At 39.8% G+C, this 12,543-nt stretch overlaps 1 protein-coding gene and 1 pseudogene across 2 annotated transcripts; both read left to right on the top strand.

The window, feature by feature from the left end:
- The first annotated feature begins 2,234 nt into the window (after nucleotides 1-2,234).
- LOC110040822 (uncharacterized) lies at nucleotides 2,235-9,231 on the top strand. 2 transcript variants are annotated; one of them, XM_089280283.1, is made up of 4 exons: nucleotides 2,235-2,297; nucleotides 6,048-6,091; nucleotides 7,650-7,712; nucleotides 8,365-9,231. In XM_089280283.1, exons 1-4 carry the CDS (start codon nucleotides 2,235-2,237, stop codon nucleotides 9,098-9,100), a joined length of 906 nt encoding a protein of 301 aa, XP_089136409.1. In that variant the 3' UTR covers nucleotides 9,101-9,231. The 2 variants fall into 2 exon arrangements, with proteins under 2 accessions (XP_089136409.1, XP_020601753.1); XM_020746094.2 differs by lacking the exons at nucleotides 2,235-2,297; nucleotides 6,048-6,091 and adding an exon at nucleotides 7,040-7,095.
- Nucleotides 9,232-11,753: 2,522 nt separating this feature from the next.
- LOC110040809 (uncharacterized) lies at nucleotides 11,754-12,496 on the top strand (annotated as a pseudogene).
- The last annotated feature ends 47 nt before the right edge of the window (nucleotides 12,497-12,543 follow it).

The raw sequence follows: 12,543 nt of genomic DNA, 5'->3' as shown, positions 1-12,543 counted from the left end.
TTTTATTTCAGTCCTCGCGGAAATAAAATATGACGTCTCATCTAGGTTGAGAGCGGCGCCGAGGCTTTTGAGTTTCGACTAAGTCGCCTGGTTACGCCTCACCTAGAGCTCAATGCTTCGCTGTGATTGGTTGGTTTTTAACAGTGTTGATTGGCGCATTTAGATCCTCTCTGGTTTGGTGAGTTGTTTCTTCCTTCTATGAATTAAGATGACCCTAGTAGTTGGAGGGAAACGGCGCTTGTACAAGAAGAAAAGCTCTCATTTCTTTTATCCCATGAAATTAGCTCATTCGCTACGACTTCCACTCGCGAAAAACGTCTGTTCCTCCTTCTCTTCTCCGTCTAGCTAATATGGTCACTTCTCGAAGGGCGGCTGATTTGCACTTCGTTAGCAGGAATAATTTCTTGGTTTATTTATCTTTTGTGATAGGTTTACAGGCTGGGACTGGCAACATTTTTTTTTATCAACAGTTCATTACAATTGAAATGAATTACTGAGCATTTCTGTTAAAAACAAAACATTAAAAACAAAACAAAACACGAGTACAGTGGTTTGCCTCTTGCCAGTTGCGGCTTTTAATCGTGTTGCGATTCATTAAATTATTTACTTCCAATATCTAATTGCTTGGCCCTACTTTACATGTCTTTGTCGTTTGTACACAAAACGAGGGCAAACAAAGGATATTTCTTTATTTTCTTTCTTTATTTCGATAATAATATTATTATTATATCTCAGTGAAATAAATTATTTTGCCATTAAATGAAATTTGTCAAAAATAAAACAAAATAAAAACTGAGATGACATTGGGGATTTAATTGTCACCATGACTGGCTGAGAAATTACAATAACCCAATCTCACTAAACAAAACGTTAACAAATTATTAAGAGCGACACTGACTAACGTAGGATATTGCGAAAGAACGCACTGATAGAACGAAATCAATACAAACACATTTTAGAGATCTTGACGGGTTTACATTTCTGCGGTAAACCAGTTGCCATTGTGAAGGCTGTGAAAGAGTTTTCGCTTATAAAACCTAGACTAAACATCTTGAAGAACAAGTGCTATCCTTTGAATGCTGTCAATCATGAAAACAAAGAAAACGCAAAGATCGATTTCTTTTGCTATAACAAAGATCGAGTTCTCAGCATATTTCCCAAACTCGATACTTTTTAACCACTGCTACTATTTTACTAAACCTACATGTTTGCAAAAGAGCGTCAAGTAGTTTGTTTAAAAAACGGTACACAATTTGATGGGCGTAATCATTCCGAAAGGCGCAGGCAGTTCCGAAGTTAAATTCTAGCTTACTATTGTGTGATCTCGGCGTACCTTTCCTATATTTTGCTCTCAGAAAAAATATTGTGCTTTGTTTTTTTATAGGCATGCGTCAAGGGTTTTGTCCATAAAATAACCCACAAAAAATATCTACTAGTAATTGTTCGCGTAACATAAGAAGGTAAGGTTAAACAACCTCCTAAGGATCGCGAGGAAAAGATCTGTATGACCAAATATTAGACATATTAGTTACAGCGGGAGTCACAGTTTTTTTTGCCGAATTATGTCTTTGCTTGCGTTGTCGTCCGTTTGCAGTGCATAAACCAACGGTTTTGAAACTGGTTTTAAAATACAAGCGACACACGAAGGTACATGTTTTCGGGCGAAAACAGGTGGACAACTGCGAGATTGCAGCACGTGACCCGTACTTGTGCAGCCGCCGCTTTATTTTAGCGTGTCAAATGCTTCTTCGTAACCGTGGTTCATGTTGTGTTGTTCAATGATGTACTACCCTCATTATCGTAAGTTGTCATTTCGCAAAAACTTGGTTGAGGAAATCTAGTTTGTCCTCTATTTTCTAAGATGCCATCATACCTTGCCTCCCCGATGATCACAGGCTGAAGGCAGGTTATTTATTTCAGTATTAAAACAGCTTGAAACCGGCTCTATGTCTACCTGAGAAATAACAATATCCCACGCAGTTTAATAAGTAGAACACATTTCACCATTTGAATGCAGCTAAATAATAATTAGAAATGTCATCAACGCACCAATGGAAAGGCGACAATTTTGACCATCCACACCCACAACTGGTTTTAATCGCCGTTTTCACTGTAATTTAGACAGTCTGTTTTCCAGAGTAAAACAGGTGGGATACGCTAAGAACTTTCACGTTTCAAATTTTCTCCTTCAACTAAAATTGAAACTACAATCGAAAAACTGACTGCTTATTTGCATGTATTCCTTTTCTACAGATTTTCAAACAGTACAGTGCCCATTTTCTTCACGAATATCACAGGTAGGTAGAAAGATCAAGGATTGCAATGTTACTGCGTTATTGACACCGCCGTTCACGAACTAAGTTTTAAACTCTCTATACATGGCGAACTTGGCATGTTGCAGGCTTTTTACTATTTTTTTCTGAGTACAAGGCACATGTTTTCACAAGGAAATGCTTTTTTTTTAAATGAACAATTACCGGTAGAGTGGTGCAGTTTCGGTGATAAATAGGTTGTCTGAGTTTAGCCAGGTTTTCTTTGCCTTGATATGTTACAGGCGCTTTAACTTCTCCTCCTCGGAGTCTTGGGTTCCCGAAGCGTTCGGAACTGAGAAGATCGAGTCATCTCTTGGCAACTCCTTATAATTACAAAGAGACCTATACGTATCACTTTCTGAATGTTTTTCTCGCATGCTATAATGTCCAATTGTGCAGTGGTTATCAACTCTAACATGAGGCTCTTTCCTACAATTTAATTTTGAAATTCAAAACATTCTCATTAGAAAATGAAACAGCATTTTCTGGTTAAATGTACAGAACTAGAAACGGTTTCTCATATTTCCTAAAAAGAAGACAGCCTCCAGGCCATTCACAATTTTCGAAAATGAGTTTCGTCCTCAAAATTTTTGGTCAGATAGAAAGCCGTTGAGGACACGCTTTTTCGGGAAACGCAGGAAGTATTTAAGTCTCAAAGTCGTTGAGCCTCACCTTGTGATTTGCGAAACTGAAGAAACGCTCTTAAATGGTTATTAAACATTACAGAGTTACATTCTTGCGACGAAATGTCTTTTCCTACAAAGTGATTCGCTTATTTGGCGAATATTTGTCAGTATAGACTATTATAACACCAAGCGCTTCCAATTCTCGAGGAATTTTCAAAGAATCACGCAGAAAGTAAAAATATGTTTCTGGAAACATGTTTCCTCGCTTTTAAAGAGCTATGACAGCTAGGAATTGTTTCAGCAAGATCGCGGTCCTGTTCAGGAAAAGAGAACGACCGAACACCATGATCTTGCACTAGACTGAAAAAACAAAAACGAAACGGCAACGTCAATTTTACTGTGTAGGAATACAATGACCTGGACCAACGCTTATCGTAATCTTTACTGAGCCGTTCAAACGCAAAGGCAAGCTTTTTGCAATTTAGTTTCAAGACTCTAGAACTCAAAAATAACCCCTGGGTTATTCAGAGACAAACCTATGCACGTAAAAGTCAACGTCGCCACAGCTCCATATCAGCCCGTCTAAGTCCAAAACGAACGCTATTTTATTTTATTTCAAGACCGTAGAACTCAGTAACAGCTTTCGTTACCCACAGACCGAAAAAAGAACCAGTACTACCTGTTAAACGACTCTGGCTCCAACCAGGAAATGAAAAAAATTTTACTGACCTGCTGCAAGAAAAACAAACAATTTACATACGCTGGTTCTGACTAAGCCACCGCGGCTGCAACCGGCGCAGCGGGGATTGGTTAGGACGAGTTGAATTTCACTCGAGAATTTCCTCGCGGAAATAAATTTTATTTCAGTCCTCGCGGAAATAAAATATGACGTCTCATCTAGGTTGAGAGCGGCGCCGAGGCTTTTGAGTTTCGACTAAGTCGCCTGGTTACGCCTCACCTGGAGCTCAATGCTTCGCTGTGATTGGTTGGTTTTTAACAGTGTTGATTGGCGCATTTAGATCCTCTCTGTTTTGGTGAGTTGTTTCTTTCGTCTATGAATTAAGATGACCTTAGTAGTTGGAGGGAAACGGCGCTTGTACAAGAAGAAAAGCTCTCATTTCTTTTATCCCATGAAATTAGCTCATTCGCTACGACTTCCACTCGCGAAAAACGTCTGTTCCTCCTTCTCTTCTCCGTCTAGCTAATATGGTCACTTCTCGAAGGGCGGCTGATTTGCACTTCGTTAGCAGGAATAATTTCTTGGTTTATTTATCTTTAGTGATAGGTTTACAGGCTGGGACTGGCAACATTTTTTTTATCAACGGTTCATTATAATTGAAATGAATTACTGAGCATTTCTGTTAAAAACAAAACATTAAAAACAAAACAAAACACGAGTACAGTGGTTTGCCTCTTGCCAGTTGCGGCTTTTAATCGTGTTGCGATTCATTAAATTATTTACTTCCAATATCTAATTGCTTGGCCCTACTTTACATGTCTTTGTCGTTTGTACACAAAACGAGGGCAAACAAAGGATATTTCTTTATTTTCTTTCTTTATTTCGATAATAATATTATTATTATATCTCAGTGAAATAAATTATTTTGCCATTAAATGAAATTTGTCAAAAATAAAACAAAATAAAAACTGAGATGACATTGGGGATTTAATTGTCACCATGACTGGCTGAGAAATTACAATAACCCAATCTCACTAAACAAAACGTTAACAAATTATTAAGAGCGACACTGACTAACGTAGGATATTGCGAAAGAACGCACTGATAGAACGAAATCAATACAAACACATTTTAGAGATCTTGACGGGTTTACATTTCTGCGGTAAACCAGTTGCCATTGTGAAGGCTGTGAAAGAGTTTTCGCTTATAAAACCTAGACTAAACATCTTGAAGAACAAGTGCTATCCTTTGAATGCTGTCAATCATGAAAACAAAGAAAACGCAAAGATCGATTTCTTTTGCTATAACAAAGATCGAGTTCTCAGCATATTTCCCAAACTCGATACTTTTTAACCACTGCTACTATTTTACTAAACCTACATTTTTGCAAAAGAGCGTCAAGTAGTTTGTTTAAAAAACGGTACACAATTTGATGGGCGTAATCATTCCGAAAGGCGCAGGCAGTTCCGAAGTTAAATTCTAGCTTACTATTGTGTGATCTCGGCGTACCTTTCCTATATTTTGCTCTCAGAAAAAATATTGTGCTTTGTTTTTTTATAGGCATGCGTCAAGGTTTTTGTCCATAAAATAACCCACAAAAAATATCTACTAGTAATTGTTCGCGTAACATAAGAAGGTAAAGTTAAACAAACTCCTAAGGATCGCGAGGAAAAGATCTGTATGACCAAATATTAGACATATTAGTAACAGCGGGAGTCACAGTTTTTTTTGGCCGAATTATGTCTTTGCTTGCGTTGTCGTCCGTTTGCAGTGCATAAACCAACGGTTTTGAAACTGGTTTTAAAATACAAGCGACACACGAAGGTACATGTTTTCGGGCGAAAACAAGTGGACAACTGCGAGATTGCTGTACGGGACCCGTATTTGTGCAGCCGCCGCTTTATTTTAGCGTGTCAAATGCTTCTTCGTAACCGTGGTTCATGTTGTGTTGTTCAATGATGCACTACCCTCATTATCGTAAGTTGTCATTTCGCAAAAACTTGGTTGAGGAAATCTAGTTTGTCCTCTATTTTCTAAGATGCGATCATACCTTGCCTCCCCGATGATCACAGGCTGAAGGCAGGTTATTTATTTCAGTATTAAAACAGCTTGAAACCGGCTCTATGTCTACCTGAGAAATAACAATATCCCACGCAGTTTAATAAGTAGAACACATTTCACCATTTGAATGCAGCTAAATAATAATTAGAAATGTCATCAACGCACCAATGGAAAGGCGACAATTTTGACCATCCACACCCACAACTGGTTTTAATCGCCGTTTTCACTGTAATTTAGACAGTCTGTTTTCCAGAGTAAAACAGGTGGGATACGCTAAGAACTTTCACGTTTCAAATTTTCTCCTTCAACTAAAATTGAAACTACAATCGAAAAACTGACTGCTTATTTGCATGTATTTCTTTTCTGCAGATTTTCAAACAGTACAGTGCCCATTTTCTTCACGAATATCACAGGTAGGTAGAAAGATCAAGGATTGCAATGTTACTGCGTTATTGACACCGCCGTTCACGAACTAAGTTTTAAACTCTCTATACATGGCGAACTTGGCATGTTGCAGGCTTTTTACTATTTTTTTCTGAGTACAAGGCACATGTTTTCACAAGGAAATGCTTTTTTTTTAAATGAACAATTACCGGTAGAGTGGTGCAGTTTCGGTGATAAATAGGTTGTCTGAGTTTAGCCAGGTTTTCTTTGCCTTGATATGTTACAGGCGCTTTAACTTCTCTTCCTCGGAGTCTTGGGTTCCCGAAGCGTTCGGAACTGAGAAGATCGAGTCATCTCTTGGCAACTCCTTATAATTACAAAGAGACCTATACGTATCACTTTCTGAATGTTTTTCTCGCATGCTATAATGTCCAATTGTGCAGTGGTTATCAACTCTAACATGAGGCTCTTTCCTACAATTTTAGTTTGAAATTCAAAACATTCTCATTAGAAAATGAAACAGCATTTTCTGGTTAAATGTACAGAACTAGAAACGGTTTCTCATATTTCCTAAAAAGAAGACAGCCTCCAGGCCATTCACAATTTTCGAAAATGAGTTTCGTCCTCAAAATTTTTGGTCAGATAGAAAGCCGTTGAGGACACGCTTTTTCGGGAAACGCAGGAAGTATTTAAGTCTCAAAGTCGTTGAGCCTCACCTTGTGATTTGCAAAACTGATGAAACGCTCTTAAATGGTTATTAAACATTACAGAGTTACATTCTTGCGACGAAATGTCTTTTCCTACAAAGTGATTCGCTTATTTGGCGAATATTTGTCAGTATAGACTATTATAACACCAAGCGCTTCCAATTCTCGAGGAATTTTCAAAGAATCACGCAGAAAGTAAAAATAAAATCAGTCCCCTTTTACCGCGTCTAAACGAACATATATGGAAATTTCACACCTTTTCTACCTTTGGAATTCCTTTGAAAACAATTGCCGTTACCAAGACTGTGGAACTTGATGTATTCAAGGTAAACGAGGTGGACAAAGCGAAATGGGAATGAAAAATATCAATATTGAGTTATTGACTGCCAATAGACCATTTTAGAGTTGTCTGCTCGGTGACCTGGCCTTTGAATGGCAGCGAGGCGGGAGGTGACCTTGTTTTCATACAGACCTCACCGCTTTTGTTGTGTAAATCAAGTTGTTCTAATGCTGACTAGGTGACTTGGGTACAAATTTATCTTCTATCTTGTTTAGGATTTCTTTACAGCATTATGGCTACGAAATCTGACTAGTCTAAATAGTTTAAAGAAAGTGCATTTTTGCTAGCAAGTCACTTAAAATAATCCGACAATATCCGGCATAGTTTGCAAGAGGAACTTCAAAGATTCTGGAGTTTCAACAATATGACCCAAAAGTATTATTAAAATGTTATAGAGTCGTCAGAAAATATTTCCGATAAATCTCCTGGAATTAACTCCCGATGTAGAGATCACAAAGTACAAAGATAGTGCATATGCATGTTTTAATTATCAACAACCGGTAATTTATTCGACTAAATAAGTATAAATTTATTTCCTAGGTTAATCATGGACGTCAAGTTGCATCTGTGCCTTTTGCTGAGTGTTTTTGGAGCCATTAGCTGGTAGGTATCAGAATTAAAGGACTGAAGAAAGTTATAGGAAACGCGTTTCTTAAAAGGGTCCGGATGATTATCGAACGTTTTCTTTCAGATTCCTCTATTATATCGCCAGATGCCACCAAATATCCAAAGATATAGGATTAAAATATTCTACGGGGTAGAGTAGAACAAGTATTTTGGAGGAACTCTTCAAATTTAATTTCGAGACAGGATGTCAAAATTTTGGTAAACTTTTGAATCTCCGAGTTCATATCTTTTTGCTATCGAGTTTTTTTTACACGTACCCGGCCATGCTTATTTAATGTCATCTTTTTGCGTTTCAAACAATACTTGGGTTATATTCGAACCGATGTTTCAAAAGGTTTTGGATGCGTACAATACCACATGATTAAACTATCAAAACACTATTTACATGAAACAAACCAAGCTCTACAGTGTTTAAACAAGTTTGGCATCTTAAAAAGCCTATATTGTTAATGATACTTCCAGTGTTTCAACGGATACCATCAAAATCTGTATACATTGCACTAAGCCGAGAGGGTTGGCAAGCAAATTAGGGAATTAGTGGGTGTTTCCTTAATGAAGCAGCAGATTTTCACATCTACATGCAGCATTAAAATGATTAAATCATTTCGTCTTGTCTCCTTTGTTCCAGCTCCCCAGCTTGCAAGAATCTGCTGTTTGGAGTGACAAATGGTAAACTCTACGCGAGAACTCCTCCCCAATATGCCAAAGACAATTGGCTTGGATCAGCCAGAGTAATAGGGACAGCGGGTTGGAATGACTTCCAATTCCTGTTCTTCCACCCAGATGGTACCTTATATGGTGTTTGGAATGGCAAGTTCTACAAGGGGCCACCTCGTCAGGGCTCCTGGGCCGCAGACTGGATCAAAAAAGCCACCCAGATTGGAAGTGGTTGGAACGCCTTCAAGTTCCTCTTCTTTGATCCTAAGGGAGTGCTGTATGGCGTTTATGGAAATAAGTTGTACAAAAGGTTCCCACCAACTTCCCGTCGTGACAACTGGATTAGATCCGCCACACTGGTGGGGTCAGGTCGATGGTCGGTCTTTCAGTTTCTCTTCTTCGACCCACGGGGAATCTTATACGGCGTGGAAAACGGCAAGTTTCTCAAGAGGGCTCCTCCCAAATTTGCGAGTGACAACTGGCTACGATCAGCCACACTCATTGGCACTGGCGGCTGGAATCGTTTTCAGTTCCTTTTCTTCATGGCTGATGGTGACTTGTACGGCGTTCACAGTGGCAGGTTCTACAAACGATCAGTCCCAACCCATAGAGGTGATAACTGGTTGCGCTCCGCGAAGATGATTGGCACAGGTGGCTGGTCTGTGTTCAAATACCTGATGTCGCCTCTGCAACAGTGCAGGCAGTAGATGGGAACACACATCGGATTAAAATATAGACTGTCAAACGTAACTGTAATGGTCACTAGATCAGTAAATGGTTTATGGGTTTCTTTCTTTGTACGAGTTAATACCAAGAAATAAAAGGGGAATGACGAACACTTTTGAGATCTTTCCTTTATACTCGTCTTTCGAGTAAGGTTGTAATGAACACATAGATCTGGAACGTACCCAGTAGATGACCTCCCTACTAAGCACCATCCAAGTCTTGGTTGCCTCATTTCTTGCACTCCGCGCTAGCTCTCACTATAGCCACGGCCTATTCTGCAAGTTAGGAATACCAACACTCGAAATGCCAGATGAAGCATGTGACCATTATCTGAATTTAAATTAAGATTTGTCAGTTGAAGAAATTGTAGTGGGAGCAGAATTAAGACTATGCCAGAAATAATATCGTTTAAAAGGAATTAGCACTTGCAGTTTATATGACTTCAAGCAGCTCTGTCAATATCAACACTCATAAAAGCAATTGTCTGATCAAAATCTTATTTGAATTGATTATTGGGGTCCCCAAAATAATCCCGTAGGCTTTAGCGCGGCCACTTAGGCTCTTGCCCACAGCTGTTTTCCAGTGGAAGCTATTGGATACATCTTGTTATCTTGGGAGAGCGTGTTACCTAGCTTTGGAACGGCCTAAGTACTATAACCCGAGGCAAGTGGCGTTTGCTCATGAGTTTTGAAGAGGTATATTTTTGGATGCAGCAGAATTTGCTATTTCCCTTCGAAAATACCTTTTAATTATCCACAGGTATTCTTACTAAACGCTTCGCTATTACGTTATAAGATGGAGCCATTCATTATTAAAATTTCATGACAAGGTTTCAGCCGAATTAGACAGATGTAAGTAAATAGCGTCACCATATTTCGCGTTTATCAGTGTAAGCGCCATGCTCATCGCAGAACAGAATATGCAAAATTAAGACGATGACTTAAGAGGTTTGTGCATTAGAGCCAAGACTCGAATAATGCTTGTCACAATTACTTCACAGAATTGTCAAATGTCACAACACCTTTAACTGTTAAGATTCGACTAGAGACTTGCCACAACTCCTTGAATTGTTTCGGCTTAGACCGAAATTTAAAAGCACACCTCATAGTTGTCAAGAATACATATCGTCCTTGGAAGCTTGAATTAACACTTTTCACCAACGCAATATATCTCACATTTTTCAATTTTAGCAGATTTAATCGTATCTCGAGCAAGAAGGCCACTTTTTCCTTGTATCTATTTGTACTGTACTATAAGGCAGAGTGGTCGGATTACAGAGCTGAATTCTACAGACTATTGTGGCGGTGGAAATTCGAAATGAGAGAGAAAGACCCACTGATTCTAAAGTGTTTCATCTGTTCATACCAACATTACTCAACCGTTCGCTCGCTTGATCACGCTTAGTTGCCGACGGTATACCACTGGTTCAGCGGTATTACCTAGACTTACAAAAGGATTGTACAGTGGAACCCAACCTCAGCTCGTTCCCAGGGTCTTTTCCTTGGCTTGGGAAAAGACCCTGGGAACGAGGTTGAGTGGAACCCCGCCTTACGACCACCCCGTGAATACGGTCACGTTATTACGGCCATTTTATTCAAGCCCGAAAAAAAGCTCAGTCAGTCATTTTCTTATTTAAAGAACTCTTTAATATGGCCACCCCGTCAATACGGCCAGACTTTTGTGGCCCGTTGTTGACCGGAATAACGGGGTTCCACTGTATCTTTATCCTAGTGATTAGGAAAAACCGTTACACTGTATTTGGAGCTTAATTGTGACTAGTACAGTTATATTGGTTCGGTCCTTCGTGTCGTGTTTACTTCTGTATAGGTTGTCACACCTTGCAAATTCTGTTCGAGTTGTTATTGGTGCCAAGTCAAACTTCGGTCTTCATAAATCTAAGTCATGTTCAAAATTACGTTAATAATTCATGCAGCACAAGAGAAGATAAAAGAGCTCTACATCACTCAAGTGTAACACAAAGCAAGGTAAAACATGCAAACCCACCACCTGGAGTTAAGTGGCTTGTATTAATTTAGAGAAAAAATAATACGAACTGAAACGATTGCAGGTAAATGTGTCACACCTGTCTAAGTCTCCCTATTAAAAAACAACAAAATCTGGACTTTTGGCGAGCATAATGTGCAAAGGATAGTAAAGGACTGTTTACGAGGAGAGGGTTACCCTAGCAAGAGGGTTACCCTGCCAAGCGGGTTACCCTAGCACTCACACATTCCCTCTTTTTTCTTCATCGTGTTTACAAGGCAGCTAGGGTTACCCGGGTAGGCGGGTTACCCTATCTGCGTGCTAGGGTTACCCTAGCAGGCGCGTCAACTTTTACCCCTGTAAATACTCCAGGTAGGGTTAACCTGCCAACCCGAGTTAACTTTCTAATTGTTTCCAGACTCCTTGCATTAAGTTGTCCCGGGTTGTAGGGTTACCCTACCTGTGAAATTTTGCTTGTAAACCCGAATTTCGTTTGCCCTCCAGCTAGGGCTAACCCGCTTGCTAGGGTAACCCTCCTTGTAAACAGGCCCCAAGACGTTAAACCAAGGTTAAATTACCTACAAGGTAATCAATAAAAATGATGAACTGGTCTGGTTTTTTTTATTTTTATTATTATTTTTTTGTAGTATCATGGCATGTCTTGAACTCTTTGGTGTCGTGAACCATGATGGCAAATTCTACGTGAGGACTTCACCACAATGTGCCAGCCCCGACTGGCTTGGAACAGCTAAAGAAATCGGAACAGATGGCTGGAACGACTTCGAACATCTATTCTTCCATCCAGACGGTACCTGATATGTGTTATGAATGACAAGTTCTACAAGGGGCCGTCTCCTCAAGGCTCCTCGGCTAGAGAGTGGATCAACCAAGCCACCCTTATCGGAAATGTGGGACGGAGGTGCTTCCAGTTCCTTTTCTTTGATCCTGACGGTATACTGTATGGTGTTTACAAAAGTAAGTTTTATAAGAGGCTCCCGCCTGGATTCCCAGGGACTGACCCTAAATGGCTTGGTATAGCATCACTTGTGGGATCCGACGGGTGGTCAATCTTCAAATTCCTCTTCTTCGATCCAATAGGCACCTTGTACGGAGTCATTAAAGGAAACCTGTATCGGCGTTCTCCTCCCACGGATCCAGCTAACTGCTGGTTAGTAACCCCTTCACAAATTGGCACAGGGGGCTGGGAGGATTTTCAGTTTCTCTTCTTCATGCCGGATAACGACTTGTACGTCGTCCGCCAAGACAAATTTTTCAAGCGATCACCCCCAACCCATGGAAACAGTGATGATTGGGTGGGCTCCGCAGAAACTATTGGCTCAGTTGGCTGGTCTATGTTCAAATTTCTGATGTCTCCTGTACCCGGTCGACACTAAAACTGTGTGGCTCGCAGACGAGAACTTGAAATGCAGTGAAATGCAGT

This window comes from Orbicella faveolata, unplaced genomic scaffold (genome assembly GCF_042242905.1).
Source record: "Orbicella faveolata isolate gen_17 unplaced genomic scaffold, um_ofav_v1 contig_47, whole genome shotgun sequence".
Taxonomy (NCBI): domain Eukaryota; kingdom Metazoa; phylum Cnidaria; class Anthozoa; order Scleractinia; family Merulinidae; genus Orbicella; species Orbicella faveolata.
This window is presented reverse-complemented; position numbering and strand designations above follow the sequence as displayed.